Raw genomic sequence first — 17,586 nt, forward strand, 5'->3', positions numbered from 1 at the left:
TAATATCAGGTTTGGGGTTAAAAATACAATTTCAGTGTTTGCAAATGACACCTAGCTATGTAGTGGAATTATGTCCTTACAGAATGTCTCAACTTACAAGCTGACCTTAATGCATTGTTTACTTGGGCAAGTATGTGGCAAATGCGGTTTAACCACTTAAGGACCCCCGCATGCCATTGTACGTCATTACAATGGCAAGTACAGGCACAAGCACGTACATGTACGTGCTTGCCTTCCAGCGGGTGGGGGGTCCGATCGGACCCCCTTACGCTGGATGCGGCGGTCCGGTTCGCTTCAGGAGCGATCCGGGATGAGGGGATGGCCGTTGGTTTCTGGCCATCCCCTCTCGATCGCTCCTGGCGAATGAGAAGCTTCCTCCCACTGTGTATTGTATACACAGGCAGGGAGGAAGTGATGTCATTCTCCTCGGGGCGGTCTTATTGACCGGACTACGAGGAGAAGACACAGTAAGTCTGCACCAAACACTACACTGACACTAAATAACACATAGGCACACAACCCCCCCCCCCCGATCGCCCCCCCGATGTCCCCCCGCCCCAGTCACAGTGTCACTGATTGCAGTGATCATTTATTTACTGATCACTGCATTCAGTGTCAGTTGTAAAAGTAAAAACTGTCAGGGCAGTTAGTGTTAGGTCCAGGGTAGCCCCCTACCACCCCCCAATAAAGATTTAACCTCCTGATTGCCCTTAGAGTTAACCCTTTCACCCCCTTTTGCCAGTGTCACTAAGCGATCATTTTTCTGATCGCTGCATTAGTGTCACTAGTGTCGCTAGGTAGCTAGTTATTTTTTTACCGCCAGGTTTTTATAGCACTAGGTACCCCCATATACTACCCAATAATGGTTTTAATCCCCTGATTGCCCCTAGTTAACCCTTTCACCAGCGATCACAGTATAAGTGTCACTGGTGACGCTGGTTAGCCAGTTAGTTATTTAGGTTCCCCGTCAGGTTTTTATATAGCGCCAGGGACCCCCATATACTACCTAATAAAAATTTGAACCTGATTGCCCCTAGTTAACCCTTTCACCAGTGATCACCGTATAAGTGTTACGGGTGACTCTGGTTAGTTAGTTTGCTTTTTATAGCATCAGGGCACCCACCATTTATTACCCAATAAAGGTTTAACCCCCTGATCACCCGGCAGGTGATATCAATCAGGTTTTAGGGTCAGGGTCTGCGTCGCCCCAGGCAGCGCTAGGTTAGTGCCAGTACCGCTAACACCCAAGTGCAAAGCATAAACCTCCCGTAGTGGTATAGAATCTGAACAGATCAATAGCTGATCTGATCAGATCTATACTAGCGTCCCCAGCAGTTTAGGGTTCCAAAAAAACGCATTGTTAGCAGGATCAACCCAGATACCTGCTAGCACCTGCGTTTTTCCCCTCCGCCCAGCCCACCCAAGTGCAGGATCGATCGATCACTGTCACTTACAAAACACTAAACACATAACTACAGCGATCGCAGAGTCAGGCCTGATCCCTGCGATCGCTAACAGTTTTTTTTGGTAGCGTTTTATATCTAAATCCGGAAGGCAGTGCTTGGTTTTCGGGGTCCAGTACGTGGCTAGGCTCCCTAAAAGTCCCCCACATGTGGTATCCCCGTACTCGGGAGAAGCAGCAGAATTTTGGGGTGTAATTTGACTTATGCCCATAGCATGTGTGAGCAATATATCATTTCGTGACAACTTTGTGCAAAAAAAAATAAAAAATTGTAATATTCCTGCAACTTGTGGCAAAATATAAAATATTCAATGGGCTCAACATGCCTCTCAGAAATTTCCTTGGGGTGTCTACTTTCCAAAATGGGGTCATTTGGGGGGGGGTTTGTGTTATTTTGGCATTTTATGGCCTTCGAAACTGTGATAGGTATTGAGGAGTGAAATCAAAAATTTGCACCTTTAGAAATCCTGAAGGCAGTGAATGGTTTTCGGGGTGCCGTACGCGGCTAGACTCCCAAAAAGTCCCACATATGTGGTATTCCCGTACTCAGGAGAAGCAGCAGAATATATTTTGGGGTGCAATTCCACATATAACTATGGCATGTGTGAGCAATATATCATTTAGTGACAACTTTTTGTAAACTTTTTTTTTTTTTTAATGTCATTATTCAATCACTTGGGACAAAAAAAGAAAATTTCCTTGGGGTGTCTAATTTCCAAAATGGGGTCATTTGGGTGGGGGGGGGTTGTACTGCCCTGTCTTTTTAGCACCTCATAAATTAAAAGCTGTGTAAATTCCAGAAAATATACTTTTTAAAAAGTACATTTTCAGTCTTTTTCCATACCACCAAAAGAAAGCTCTATTTGTGGGAAGAAAAGGACGCAAATTTCGTTTGGGTACAACATTGCATGACCGTGCAATTACCAGTTAAAGCAGTGCAGTGCGAAATTGTAAAAAGACCTCTGGTCCTTAGGCTGTTAATTGGTCCGGGGCTGAAGTGGTTAATGTTGATAAATGTAATGTTATACACTTGGGAAACATGCATGCATCTCACATACTAGGAGGAGAACAACTAGGAGAGTCAATGGTGGGTATCTGGGTGTGCTCGTAGATAATAGATGTAATAATAGTATATAATGTCAAGCTGTAGTTTCTAAGGGTAGCAAAATACTTTCTTATATCAAGTATAGACTCCAGAGGCAAGTTAACATGGTGTTGAGTTATTCACTTTCATTCCATTACAGAGGACAAGGGACAAGTCTGGAGGAAGAGATATTTAACCTCTAAATATGGAAAGGCTTCTCCAAAGTAACAGCTGTGAACATGTGGAATCGGTTCCGGCCAGCTCAGTAGATTTAAAAAAAAAAAAGCTGGATGCATTCCTAAATGCAAAAAATAACTGGATATTATTATTAAGAGGTAACAACAACAGGGTTAGTTGATCCAAGGATAATCCAATTGCCTTATGGGGGATAAGTTTATGTATATGGTGTGTATGTGTGTGTGTGCACATTTTTTTTTATTGGTTTAACTAGATGAACTAGTGTCTTGTTTCAACCTATGTAAATTGTGCATGTTTGTGTACAGGTTGGGATGCTATTTAAACTGATTGACAACACACATGCAAAAGACATGGTATGCTGCATAAAGCATTTGGTACTGCATGCATAACTGCAGGGCACTGTGTGTGAATAGACCTTAAGAAAAGTCACTTAAGAGGTGGGCACAATGTACTTTAAATTACATCAGCATGGCAAGAAACGTAGAGTGGGATCTCCTCTACAGACAAGGCAGATACAAGTAAAGGAACATAAAAATGGCCTCACCCTGTTTTTCGTTTCTTGCTTAAATTGCATAGAACGTAGACACCACCAGATGCAGCTGCAGCTCCAACTACTCCAGAACATATGCCTTGAGAGAATTGAAAATGAAGGGTTACATTTTAAATAGCAGTAACATGTCAGTAATATCAAATAGCTAGATGAAAATCATTATTTATGGTCATAGTGTTTATAGATATCTACTTAAAGCAGAGTTTCAACCAATTTTGAAAGGTGGTCTCAAACTAAAGACCACCCACGTTTTTGGATATTTCATTTTTTTTTTATTTCGTACCTTTTTTGAACTGCTAAGTGTAAATCCGTCCTAGGTCGGCCATGGCCCAGGATGTCATGTCCTCTTCTGCGGCGAGCCCTCCTCCTTTTCCCCCCCACTGTCTTCTGGGACCTGTGTGTCCCCCAGAAGACAAGCTTTCCATTCACAAAGTTCTGCGTGACTCGCGCATGCACAGTAGGAAACCAGCTGTGAAGCCGCAAGGCTCCACTGCTGGTTTCTCTTAGTTACAATGGCGGCGCCTGCACCCAATCCGATGGACGGATCGGCTTTGGGGGGGGGGGGGGGGGCACATCGCGGGCTCCCTGGACAGGTAAGTGTCCTTATTAAAAGTCAGCAGCTGCAGTCTGAAGTGTTTATAGCGGCTGACTTTAAAAAGAAAGAAAATGTGGCTGGAACTCCGCTTTAACAGGAACTGTCTCCACAATTTTCAAATTATGCATAACAATAAATATGTACAGTTCTGAAGTATAGCAATAAAAAAAGAACAAGAAAGTAATATGTAGTTATCCAAATTTTTGATTATTTAAAGTATCACAAGAAATTAGGTCCAGCAGGTACTGGACGAATTCTGATCAGTGTGTGGTCTTCCCCATTCCACAGAAGTTGATTATCTTATCAACGTCTGTTGAAGGGCCATTCTGGAAATTTTTCTATCGATCAGTGGCTGTAGCCAATCAGATGCCTTTGTGAGAATACAAAAAAAGAGCCAACAGTGTATGGCCAGTTTAAGAGCTTATAATAACAACATGGAATGCTGAGATTTAGGAATACTTTTGTTACATTTGTTTAGGTTTCTAAATAAAAATTGTATTGGTACTTGACTACAGATGTGACTCAGATTCCTAAAAGGGGCAAAAAGTACAAAAAGGATAGAACCACACCACCTTACCATTAATCTCTGTATCTTTTAGCCCTTGTACACACGGTCGGAAATTCAGATGGAAACGGTCCGATCAGATTATATTGTCAGAAAATCCGATCATGTGTGGGCTCTATCGGACTTTTTCTGACGGAAATTCTGCCGGATCTCAAATTTTCCGACAACAAAATCCGATCTGACTTTTTCCGATCGCTTGTAGAGAATTCCGATCTGACAAAAAGTGCCACGCATGCTCAGATCAAAGTACGAAAGCAAAGCTATTGGCTACTAGCCTCAACGTAGTTCCGTCGTAACGCACGAACATCATCATGTTACGAACAATCGGATTTTCCAACAACTTTGTCTGACCGTGTGTATGCAATACCAGTTTCGGATAAAATCCGTCAGAAAAAATTCAATGGATTTTGTTGTCGGAATGTCCGACTGTGTGTACAAGGGCTTACTGATAACCATAATTATGTCATATATTGTTGAGGATAAAGTTTGACTCTGGTTATTAGATTTACACAAATGCTCCATGAGTATTATTACATTTCCACTCCCTTCTCCATAGCAAGCACAACTGAAACTGGGAGAAGTTAAAAGCATCTATAATCTGAATGAAAATTAGAAATGGTTTTCCAAAGTATTAAATGCCTTTTTAAAACGACTGTTTTCCTACTTCCAAGAAGGGTATTTATTATCTTAAAGCCTAACTCCATATTTACTATAATTTTAAATAGTTAGTTTGGACCAAGTTGGCCCAAACAAACTATTTACTGCACTAACAGGTGCACTTACTCAGTGCACTGTATTATCTGTATGTAGCCCCAGCAACATATAGTATACAGTGCTATGTATCGACAGTGGGATAGGGACTTCCTGTCCCACCCCCAGAACACAACAGAGTTGGGCTGAGCACTACTCAGCCATTCATGGGAAGCTTTGTATTCTATGAATACATACAAAGCTTCCTCTGATTAGCTGAGGCGGAGATCATGACATCATCTGCCCACCTCAGTCAATCAGAGGAAGTTTTGTATTCATGCAGAGAAAACAAAGCTTCCTGTGAATGGCCGAGCAGCCCTCAGCCTGCCTTGTTTTTGCTTCTGGAGTTGGAGACAAAGTGCTTTATACTCTATGTAGCTGAGGCTACATACTGGTAATAGCGCACGCCCAGCATGCACCACCTGTTAGTGCGGTAAATACGGTTTGGTTTACACAATAAATCTGTTTACACAGTTGCCTTTTTTTGCTGCAAGTAATTTGAGTGGCTGTAAGGGTGCCTAATCACTTACACAGACTAGAGAATGTACTGTTTCCCCACCTAAACTGGGCTTCGCTATCCCCCCTGCTGGCCTGGCATGATCATGGCAGGTGCCTGCAGGTAGAACGGAGAGAGCTCAGCAAATATCCATGAATGAAGCTGGAAGTGACGGGCATTTTATTAATTCCAGATTCAGTGCTGTCATTGCCTGCCTGCTGTTGCTGGGAAAGATGTTGATCAAGCATGATCTGTCATTGATCAGCTTCAAAGGGGTGCAAAATAGTAAAAAAGGTTTAAGTTTAAAAAAAAAAACAATAAAAAAAAAAAAAAAAAAAAAATCACTGTACCACATACACATTAAAGTAAAAACATGTCTTTACATGTGAAAACAACAATTGCAGTACACATTAGGTATCACTGCACATGCCAGAGAGTGATTACACTAGGGCCATCATTGATGGTTAACTGTAAACTAATGACCTTTAAAGGCTTTGAAAGCATTGCCTATGGACAATATTTGGTAGAGTTAGCTGCTGTTTCAAAAGCACACTCAATCTTAAGATTACATGTTTGGTAACATACTTTAATTTACTCAAAGTAACTTCATCCTTTATATGGTTTCAAAAAACAGCAACTACCACCTTTTATTCTCCATGGTTTCTGCTTTCAGAAAATAAATTTGGGGTTTTAACAAATCTTGTGGCCTAAAATGTGCAATAAATAGGATTTTTATAACAGCTTACCTGTAAAATCATTTTCTTTTGAGGTACATCATGGGACACAGAGATTTAGTAATTACTGGTGGGTTATAGGGTATCACTAGGTGATCGGACACTGGCACACCCTAGACAGGAAGTTCAATCCCCCATATAACCCCTCCTCCTACTGGAGGTACCTCAGTTTTGTAGCAAAGCAATATAAGTGTATTATAAGAGGGGAAAGACCTTTGTGTCCAGTGATGTACCTCAAAAGAAAAGGATTTTACAGGTAAGCTGTTATAAAAAAAAACATTTTCTTTCTCGTACATCACGGGAGACAGAGAATCAGTAATTACTGGTGGGATGTCCCAGAGCAATGCTATCTGAGGGGAGGGGAACCACACAACATAAGGTGTACTCAGTCCTGAGGACCCTGTACCGCTGCCTGCAGCACACTACACCCAAAGGCGAAGTCCTCATGCCTTCTCACATCCACCTTATAAAATTTGGTGAATGTATGGATTGATGACCATGTTGCAGCCTTTCAGATTTGAGCCATGGAGGCCTGGTGATGCACTGCCCACAAAGCACTAATAGCCCTAGTGGAGTGCGCCTTGATCTGAAAAGGCTCAATCTTTTGCTTCAAACCATAAGCTTGAACAATTACTTGTCGAATCCATTTAGCAATGGTAGATTTTGATGCTGCCTGTCCTGTCTTAGAACCCTCTGGCAATACGAACAAAACATCTGTTTTGCGAACCTGAGCCATCGCTTCCAGATAGGCTTTGACTGCTCTCACTACATTAAAAGAATGTAGTGACTTCTCTTCCATAGAACAGGGATTTGGAAAAAAGGAAGGCAGAATAATATCTTGGTTTAGATGAAAACCTGAGACCACCTTCGGTACAAAACTAGGATGAGGGCGTAACACCACTCTATACTTGTGCATTATCAGATACGGTTCTTTACAAGAGAGGGCCTTCTGATACTCTTCTGGCAAAAGAAATGGCCACCAGAAAAATTTATTTCCTTGTCAACAGAACTAAGGGAATCTGATGTATCAGCTCAAAAGTCTGCTTCTGTAAAGCTGACAGAACTAAATTCAAATCCCAGGGGTTCAGAGGCGTCCTAACTGGAGGATTAAGGCGTGTTACCCCTTGTATAAAGCTTCGGACCAAACAATGTGAAGCAAGTGGACGTTTAAACAGAACCGATAAGGCCGAGACTTGGCCCTTGATGGTACTCAAGGCCAGTTTCATCTCTAACCCATTTTGCAGAAATTCGAGGATTCTGCCTATGACATTTTCTGGGGTGCCAACCCCTGGATTCACACCAGGAGACATATGCTTTCCAGACTCTATGATAAATCATTCTGGAAGCTGGCTTTCTTGCATTAATCAAGGTAGATATCACAGGACCTGAAAGCCCACGATTCTTCAGAATGTGGGTTTCAATAGCCAAACCGTTAAATTTAGCGTTTGTAAGGTAGGATGGAATACCGATCCCTGGGATAGCAGGTCTGCACCCGGTAGGGTCTAAGGAGAGTCTACCGCCATCTTCCCTATTTCTGCATACTAAGCTCTTCTGGGCCATGCTGGGGCCACCAGAAGCACCGACTTCTTTTCCTGCTTGATCCTGCAAAGCAGTCTTGGCAGTAGCCATGGAGTAACCAACGCATCTGTCCCGCATGCAAGAGGATCCCTCATTCTTGACACAAAGTTGTCGACCTTGTTGTTGAACCTGGACGCAAAGAAATCTACATCCGGAACCCCCCCCCCCCCCATCTCTGGAATATGGCCAAAAAGACGTTGGGGTGGAGAGAGCATTCCCCTGGCACTAACTGCTGGCAGCTCAAGTAGTCTGCCTGCCAGTTCTCTACCCCCGGAATGAAGACTGCCGATATGCATGGCACGTCTTTCTGCCCAGATTAAGATCTGGTTTACTTCTTCCTGAGCTGCACTACTCTTGGTGCCCCCTTGGTGATTGATATAAGCCACTGGTGTGGCATTGTCGGACTGGATCCTGACAGGGCAACCATGCAACCTGAGTGTCCAGGCTTTTAGGGATAGATACGCCACACAGATCTCCAGAATGTTGATGGGTAAAGCCCTCTCGGTCCTGGACCATTTCCCTTGGACAGTCAACTGTTCCAGGACTGCCCCCCAACCCGAAAGAATGGCATCTGTTGTTACCACTGTCCAGGTAACCGGTAAAAAGGATTTTCCTTTCCGCAGTATTTCGGGTATCAACCACCAGTTGAGGCTCTGACGCGTTGTAGGGGACAGATGCATCGGAAAATCTAACGCCTGAACCTTCTTGTTCCAGGCCGATAGGATACTGTTTTGCAGTAGCCTTGAATGAGACTGAGCGTAGGGAACTGCTTCGAATGAAGCCACCATCTTCCCCAACAACCTCATACAAAGACAAATAGAAGAACCCATCTTTGCCCTGCCTACCTGAATCAGTTCTCTTATAGCACTGATCTTTGATTGGGGTAGGAATACCCTCTGCTGGGCTGTATCTATGACCAGACCCAAATACTCTAGTCTTCTTACTGGTTTTAAAGAAGACTTCTCTAAGTTGAGGACCCAACCTAGGCGTTCCAGGTAGTTGATTGTGGTGACCAGATTTTGGTCCAGGCGGGCTACCGACCACTCTATCAAGAGCAAGTCATCTAGGTATGCTATTATGGATATACCTTGGGCCCTTAATCTGGCCAGAGGAGGGGCCAAGATCTTTGTAAACACCCGAGATGCAGTAGCTAGCCCAAAAGGTAGAGCTACGAACTGAAAGTGCAGTTTTTCTACTTTAAAACGCAGGAACTTTTGATGAGCAGGGAAAATAGGTACATGCAGGTACGCATCCTTGATGTCTATTGATGCCAGAAGTTCTCCTCCTTGTAAGATGGAGATTAACGATCGGATCAATTCCATGCAAAAGGACTGTATCTCTAGAAATCGGTTTCGATCTTTGAGATCTAGAATGGGTCTGACATCTCCGTTTGGCTTCGGTACCGTGAAAAGGTTTGAATAAAACCCCATTCCCTGCTCTTGCATGGGAACTACCATGATAACTTTTTGCGACAATAGTCGCTCCAACGCTATAAGGAGAAACTTCTTTTTCTCTGGGTCTCTGGGTACATTTGATCTGAGGAAACAAGGAGAAGGGAATTCTCTGAATTCTAGTTTGTAACCTAGAGTTATTGTGGAGACCCCCATTTGTCCCGAAATTCCTCCTGCCAGAGCCCTGAGAGTGAGTGGGGGCGCCCCTTCATAAGGAGGTCTTAGCGCTTTGTCTTGAAGACCTTCTCCCCCAGGACTTCTTTTGCCCCTGGGGTTGACTCTGAGTTTTAACCTTAGAGCTTGACAGAGGAGGGCATCGTGACTGCCTGGAGGCTGATGCCCATGGCACTGGAGAAAGCGCCTGTTTAAAGAAAGGGTCGTTTACTCCTTTTCTTGACTGGTAAAAGGGTGCTTTTCCCACCAGAGATCCTTTGGATATAATTGTCCAAGTCCTCTCCAAACAGTTTTGCACCACAAAAGGGAAATCCCGCCAGGAGTTTCTTACATGGTGATTTGGCTGACCAAATTTTCAGCTGCTGCCTGGGAATGCCTGTGTCTCCCACACTCACATGCGCCTGTTCAGCTATGTGTTCCTCCATAGGCTGTGTGCATCTGAAAAAGAGTGCACTTTAAAGCCTGTGTAGCCTAGTGCTCCACCCCCCCTCCTCCGACCACTTCCGCCCCCCCCCGCTTGTTTTTAAAAACAAGCGTTTCCCGCCAGGAATATGGCTGGAAAAAAAAAACTGGATCCCAGGGTCCAGCTCTCTAAAAAGAGAAGCGTTACAGGTAAAATGTTTGTTTCTTCGGACACAAGGCCCGGGTACCATCCAATTCGGCCTGGAAAAGACACCTTGAATGGATCCGGTCACATAGCTGGCCCCAGTAAGGATATTCCAGCGGAGCTCAGCACAGCACATCTTTACTCTTGACCAACATCTAAGACACTGGCGAAAAAACTGAGGAGCTCCCAGTAAGGGGAGGGGTTATATAGGGGGCTGAACTTCCTGTCTAGGGCGTTCCAGTGTCCAATCACCTAGTGATACCCTATATAACCCATCAGTAATTACTAAAACTCTGTGTCCCGTGATGTACAGGAATGCCCGGTGACGGCAAAGTTCTAAGTGAACGTAACGTTTACAGGGGAGGAGCTACGCATGACGTCACCCGCTGCTGTCCTACGGAACTAACGCAATCATCAGCTTTACATGCTGTGTTTTTATCATCTTTATGTGAGTAGTTTGTGTTTGAACACAAAAATTAAATCTTATACTTAAGCGGTGAGCACTTAGATCTTTTCTTTCTACCCATGACCTGGAGTGCTTGCTGAGATCTAAGGAGATGTGAGACAAGTTTATGGTCCGTGTTAAACCTTTTGATACCCGCTTGCATGACCACCCGTTTGCACAGGGGTCCATGCCATAAGGGGAGAGTGATTAGTTAGACCAGAGCTGGAGGGATTGCCACGCTACTGTGGGAAAAAAAATACTTACGTCAGTGCTGCAGTTTGAATTGAAAACGTATTTGTGTGAACTGTGAAGTTAAGTCATGGATTGTGGAAACTAACTAGTTTTGGGTGATTGTATATGTCATGGTTATGCAATAGAGTTCGTCTGATTACCTGTCTCCATGTGTTCATTCCTAGAGACAAGCCGACCCTCACCTGACTGCTTTTATAATCCATCCTCTGGCATGGCTCCACCCTAGCTCCTATCAGAGAACCCTATATTAGCCTGTGCACTGCAAGCCAATCCTGCTGATCAACCTTTGTGTGTTAGCTTCCTGTTACCTGCCGAGTGCTCTTCTACTGTTTTCCGTTACCGACTTTGGCGTGTCTTTGACTATCCTTGTTTGCCTGTGATCCTAACCTTTTGGCGTGTCCCCGACTATTCTTGTCTGCTTGTGGCCCCGACCTTGGCTTTGTCCCTCACCATCCCTATCCTCCTGTTGCCTACTGTGGGTGTGAGCTGGGGGTCGCGACCTGGAGCCAGTTGCAGCCAAGTCCATCCTCACCACTCGAGGCTCTGGTGAACACCTGCTGGCTCTTAGACTCTGCTCCCCAGGGGATCTTACGCTCTAACCCCGGTGGGATCCATCTTGGTGTTCTGGCGGCCCTGCCTTCCTATCACCTTGACCCCCATCCTCAGCAGTCAGCCGAGGGGTCCACAACCTTGCGGTGCACTCCTAATCCCTACGGGGTGCATCTGTCACCTGGTCTCAAGGTGACCTGACGGTTTGATCAGCCATGAACCCGGCTGATGTGCCACTTCCTGCAGTCGATCCTTTCCAGGGCATAGTTCGGAGACTCGAAACCCAGGAATCTAATCAGACTCAGGTTATGCGATTCCTTTAAGATCTGGCTTCCCGCTTTGAGCAGCTACAGGCTTGCTTGGGGACCCCGAAACTGCAGCCTCAAGTACAGTCTGCGACTGCACCTATCGCACCAGTCGCATCCACGCATTCATTAGTACTGCCAGCTCCGTCCCGTTTCTCTGGGGACTCCAAGGCTTGCAGGGGTTTCCTCAGCCAATGCACCATTCATTTTGAGCTCCAGCCTCAAAACTTTCTGTCTGATCGGGCAAAGGTAGCCTATATAATTTCCCTCCTCTCCAGTGAAGCTTTAGCCTGGGCTGCTCCCCTGTGGGAGAAAAATGATCCAGTGGTTTCCAGCCTGTCCAACTTCTTGAAGCTCTTTTGTAATATCTTCGAGGAGCCAGCTCGGGTTTCTTCTGCGGCTAGTGACCTTTTACGCCTTCGCCAAGAATCTTGTTTAGTGGGACAATATGCACTTCAGTTCTGTATCCTTACAGCAGAATTGAGCTGGAACAATGAGGCCCTGGTCGCAACATTTTTACAAGGCCTCGCTGACCAAGTGAAGGACGAATTCGCAGGAAGAGCTATCCCTGCCGGTCTGGACGATGTAATCTCCTTATGCAATCAGATTGACATTCGTTTCCAGGAGAGGTCCTTAGAAAAAAAAAAAGACGCCAGCACCCCCTAGGTCCTAGTCAGCCTGAGCTTTTTTCCCGTCGCCCTGTGGAGCATCCTCTGTCTGCTGAGGAACCCATGCAGCTGGGCTGGACCAGACTAACCCCCGAAGAACGTGCTAGATGCAGAACTCTGGGCTTGTGCCTTTATTGTGGGGGCAAGGGTAATTTCCGTGACTCCTGCACGCTTCGTCCGGGAAACACTCAGGTATAATACATTTGGAAGGTGGAGTATTGGACCCAGAAACATCACCTTCTCGTCTTCTTCTTCCGGTGTTCCTCCATGTAGGCACTTCTCCCCAATCGGTCCTAGCATATCTGGACTCCGGGGCTGCCAGGAATTTTATGGACTGGAGAACTGCTTCTTCTATGAAGCTTACCCTTTCTCCCCTCGCTACTCCACTGGTAGTCTCGGCTGGCACTGTGCTCCCAGAGGGCCCTATCCGTTTCCAGACGCTACCTATTAGGATGTCGGTAGCGATACTCCACCAGGAGTGGCTCTCCTTCCTCTTCCCACCCAAGGCCTCTACCCCCATTGTATTGGGCCTTCCTGTCCTGTTCCAGAACTTTGTCAATGAAATATTCAGGGATCTACTGTACCAGTTTGTTGTCATCTATCTGGATGATATTCTCATCTTTTCCGAAAATCTGCCTGCTCACAGAAACCATGTACGCACCGTACTTCAGCGCCTTAGAGAGAACAATCTCTATGCCAAGATGGAGAAATGTTCCTTTGAATGTTCCGAAGTCCTGTTTCTGGGATGTTTTGTTTCTAGTGCGGGTCTTCGCATGGATCCCGGAAAGGTCTCAGCCATTACCAACTGGCCCCTTCCCGCTAGCCTCAAGGCCACACAGCGCTTTCTTGGCACAAATTATTACAGGCAGTTCATAAGGAATTACTCTTCCATTGCCGCGCCTATTATCGCTTTGACCAAGAAGGGTCCGAATGCCTAAGACTGGCCTCCTGAGGCTGTCTCTGCGTTTCACGATCTGAAACAGGCCTTTGTCTCTGGACCCCTCTTGAGGAGACCAAATCTTGAGGACCCATTTTTTATTGAAGTAGACGCTTCTACGATGGGGGTGGGAGCTGTGCTTCTTCAGGACTTTGAGAAGAAACGTCAACCATGTTCGTTCTTCTCCAAAAAATTTCTCAGGCAGAGAGAAATTATGCCATTGGTGATCGGGAACTTCTCGCAATTAAATTGGCGTTGGAGGAGTGGCGTCATCTCTTGGAAGGTTCCCCTCACTCTATAAGGATCTTTACTGATCATAAGAATCTACAGTACCTACAGAATGCTAAACGTCTGAACCCCCGACAGGCCAGGTGGAGTCTCTTCTTTTCCCGTTTTAAATTCACGATTACCTACAAACCTGGTTCCTGCAACGGTCGAGCTGATGCGCTCTCTAGGTCATTTGACACTTTGGACGAGGAGTCCAACCCTGAGCCGATCATTCCTACCTCATGCATTGTTGCCCATTCTACCACCCTGGAATCAAAAATTCCTCCTGGTAAGACCTTTGTTCCCACGGAGCTAAGAACTAAGATCCTTCGTTGGGGACACGATTCCAAGGTGGCAGGTCATGCTGGGTTCCTCCGATCCTTCCTGCTCATCAGTCGTCACTACTGGTGGCCTAATCTCCGCTCGGATATTAAAGATTATGTTAAGGCTTGTCACGTCTGTGCTCAGTCTAAATCTTCCACTCAAGCCCCTGCTGGTCTTCTCATGCCCTTGCCCGTTCCTAAGGAGCCCTGGTCTCATATCGCCATGGATTTTATCACTGATCTTCCACTGTCGGAGAATAATACGGCCATTTGGGTAGTAATCGATCGGTTCTCCAAGATGGCTCATTTTGTTCCTGTTCCTGGTCTCCCTTCTGCCCCTGGCTTGGTTCCCATTTTTGTACGAGAGATTTTCCGCCTTCATGGTGTTCCTTCTCATGTCGTTTCGGACAGGGGTGTGCAGTTTACTTCTCGTTTTTGGAGAGCCTTTTGCAAATCCTTCGACATTACCTTGGATTTTACCTCTTCTTATCCCCAATCCAATGGCCAGATTGAGAGAGTTAATCAGGAGTTGGAGGTCTTTCTCCGTACCTTGGTCTCTGCCCATCATGATGATTGGGCATCACTATTACCATGGGCTGAGTTCTCCCACAATAATCATGTCAACGTCAGTTCTCAGAAAACACCCTTTGTCACTGTTTATGGAAGACATCCTCAGCTTCCTCTTCCTATGACTTGTTCTTCTGACATTCCAGCTTTGGCTACTGTTCAGGAATCATTCAATTCCATGTGGGCTGACGTTCATGATTCCCTCCAGAAAGCTGCCAACAAATTCAAGAGTTTTGCTGACCGTCGCAGGCGTAAGCCACCTTCTCTTCAGCCAGGAGACAAAGTCTGGCTCTCCACCAGGAACATCAAACTCCGGGTTCCTTCTCTCAAATTTGCCCCAAGATTCATTGGTCCGTACACCATAATTTCTAAACTGAATCCAGTTTGTTTCAAGCTCCAGATTCCCAAGAGCCTCAAAATCTCTAACTCCTTCCATGTTGCCCTTCTGAAGCCTTTAGTCCTCAATAAGTTCTCTCGTCCTCTCTCTACCGTAGCACCGGTCTCTGAGGATGATCAGGAGTACGAGGTTAGTCAAATTTTGGATTCCCGGCTCTGTAGAGGCATTCTCCAGTACCTTGTGCACTGGAAAGGTTTTGGTCCTGAGGAGAGGTCATGGATTTCGGCTTCCGAGGTCTTTGCACCTCGTCTGTTGAGGAAGTTTCATTTGAAGTTCCCCTCTAAACCTGGTCCCAGGCGGGGAAGGGGGAGGCCTCGTAAGAGGGGGGGGTACTGTCATGGTTATGCAATAGAGTTCGTCTGCTTACCTGTTTCCATGTGTTCATTTCTAGAGACCAGCCGACCCTCACCTGACTGCTTTTATAATCCATCCTCTGGCATGGCTCCACCCAAGCTCCTATCAGAGAACCCTATATTAACCCGTGCACTGCAAGCCAATCCTGCTGATCAACCTTTGTGTGTTAGCTTCCTGTTACCTGCCGTGTGCTCTTCTACTGTTTTCCGTTACCGACTTTGGCGTGTCTTTGACTATCCCTGTTTGCCTGTGATCCTGACCTTTTGGCATGTCCCTGACTATTCTTGTCTGCTTGTGGCCCCGACCTTGGCTTTGTCCCTCACCATCCCTATCCTCCTGTTGCCTACTGTGGGTGTGAGCTGGGGGACCCAGGGAGTTGCGACCTGGAACCAGTTGCAGCCAAGTCCATCCTCACCACTCGAGGCTCTGGTGAACACCTGCTGGCTCTTAGACTCCGCGCCCCAGGGGATCTGTCACCTGGTCTCAAGGTGACCTGACAGTATATAGTGTATACCACATTTACCACTGACTAATGCAGAGTTGCAATGCAAGGAGATCAGCTAAAAGTAGTTGGTTCTGTATGTGTGTTATAATTAATCTAAATTAGTCGAAAATTGATTAATTGAACACAGAAATTTTAATCAGTAACAGCCCTAATATATATATATATATATATATATATATATATATATATATATATATATATATATATATAGATATATATACTGTTGCTGTCTATTACTTTTCAACAGAAATATTGCAATAAAGACAATTTCTGTGCTTTATCATGACGTGTGTGTTCCTCATTGGTCATTGCACTTACACTATTGCCAAATGTGCCAAGAGGGGCTGAGACTGTTCTTAGGGTTGAGAGGCAGAGTACGTGACCAAACCTACTTAAGCGGCTCCTCCGGGGGGTATTGCTACATATAGAATGTTTGCTGTTGCTATAAGTAATAGAAGACATGGCCTAAATGTCATGTATATAATTGAAGAGGAAGTGGACTTTTTATAGAGTTAGATGTTGATCTGGAGGAAGTACTCAAGAAAATGACATATGTTCAATAGTAACGAGCCAGCTCTGGCTTGTAAACAAAAGACAGAAATAGATATGTGCTCACATCTATTGGACAGATCAGGTTATAGATCCTCACGTCTATGGCCAGTTTTCCTGATATCTCAGCTAACATTTGTATGTGAAAATAAAATGTTTTGTGAAATATTGACTACTCTCTATTTCCCCCCAGGACAATGAGCTGGCACAGTCTAGGGATGTTCTGTGTTGTCCTCATAAAAATAAACAGCATGCATGCTTGGTAATTAGAACATGCATGTCTCATAAACCGCCTGGTAAAATAAAAAAATAAAAATAAAATACTAAAAACAAAACTAAACCAAAACCTGAACCAAACGACGTCTGCAGATTTGCCACCCATCCTATGGCTAGCTTATGATTCAATTTGTTCTAGGCAGGAGACATGCTTCTTTGGCCCCTTAAACACAGGCTTTTCGATCAGGTCCGCCTGTCAGTTTTTCAGGCAGCCCTGATCGGAGCCTCCATTCACTCCTATGGGGCAGTGGATGTCAGCGGTGACATGTCCGCTGACACCCGCTGCTATGCGATCTGATCCTGTCCATGAAATTCAGACGGGTGAAGACCTTATTTTCTATCCGTTTGGTGGGTCGGATCGAATCGAACCGCCTGTCTGTTTTCATCCAATCTCTCCATAGAGGAGAGCGAGACTCTGACAGGTTCATCTCTGCACAGTGAGCAGAGATGGACCTGTCATCCGCCTGCTCAGAGGGGATCAGCAGCTCGATCCCCCTCTGAGCAAATTGGAGTCCACTGTTCGTCCATGTGAAAGTACCCTAATAGATCATGCATCAGAACACAAATGTCAGATTTATTTTTCCCTAATGTGCATTATGATGAAAAAATACAGTTTCTATAGGTAAATACAACACTTACCTACAATTGGCCAAATACCAATGCCTTTTGATTTTGATGCATCTAAATAAAAATAAAATATTGCAAATTTGAGTGATATGAGCTTTAATTTATAGGAAATTAGAGTAGTTAATGAAAAATAATATTCCAGGATTGTTTAGTTCTACATAGTTACATAGTTAGTAAGGTTGAATAAAGACACCAGTCCATCCACTTCAACCTGAGCGAGTGTCTACAATTGTCCCTATCCCTGTACATTGCACACTCACATCGGTCCCTACCCTCAAGGAGCCCACAATCCAAGGTCCCCATTCATATACTAGGGCCAAT

The 17,586-nt window shown here is 45.0% G+C and overlaps 1 protein-coding gene across 2 annotated transcripts in view; it reads right to left on the reverse strand.

Annotated features, from left to right (window-relative positions):
- The window catches only part of LOC143982459 (C4b-binding protein alpha chain-like), a 577,061-nt gene that overhangs the window by 38,717 nt on the left and 520,758 nt on the right, over nucleotides 1-17,586 (reverse strand). For both annotated transcript variants that reach the window (XM_077481180.1, XM_077481181.1), the window contains exons 16-17: nucleotides 17,278-17,319; nucleotides 3,289-3,373 (exon numbers count right to left, since the gene is read on the reverse strand). In XM_077481180.1, the coding sequence (XP_077337306.1) occupies nucleotides 3,289-3,373; nucleotides 17,278-17,319 (127 nt within the window). The remainder of the gene's footprint in view (nucleotides 1-3,288; nucleotides 3,374-17,277; nucleotides 17,320-17,586) is intronic.

This window comes from Lithobates pipiens, unplaced genomic scaffold (assembly GCF_037356315.1).
Source record: "Lithobates pipiens isolate NorthernLeopardFrog02 unplaced genomic scaffold, aLitPip1_a1.2 Scaffold_16, whole genome shotgun sequence".
NCBI lineage: Eukaryota > Metazoa > Chordata > Amphibia > Anura > Ranidae > Lithobates > Lithobates pipiens.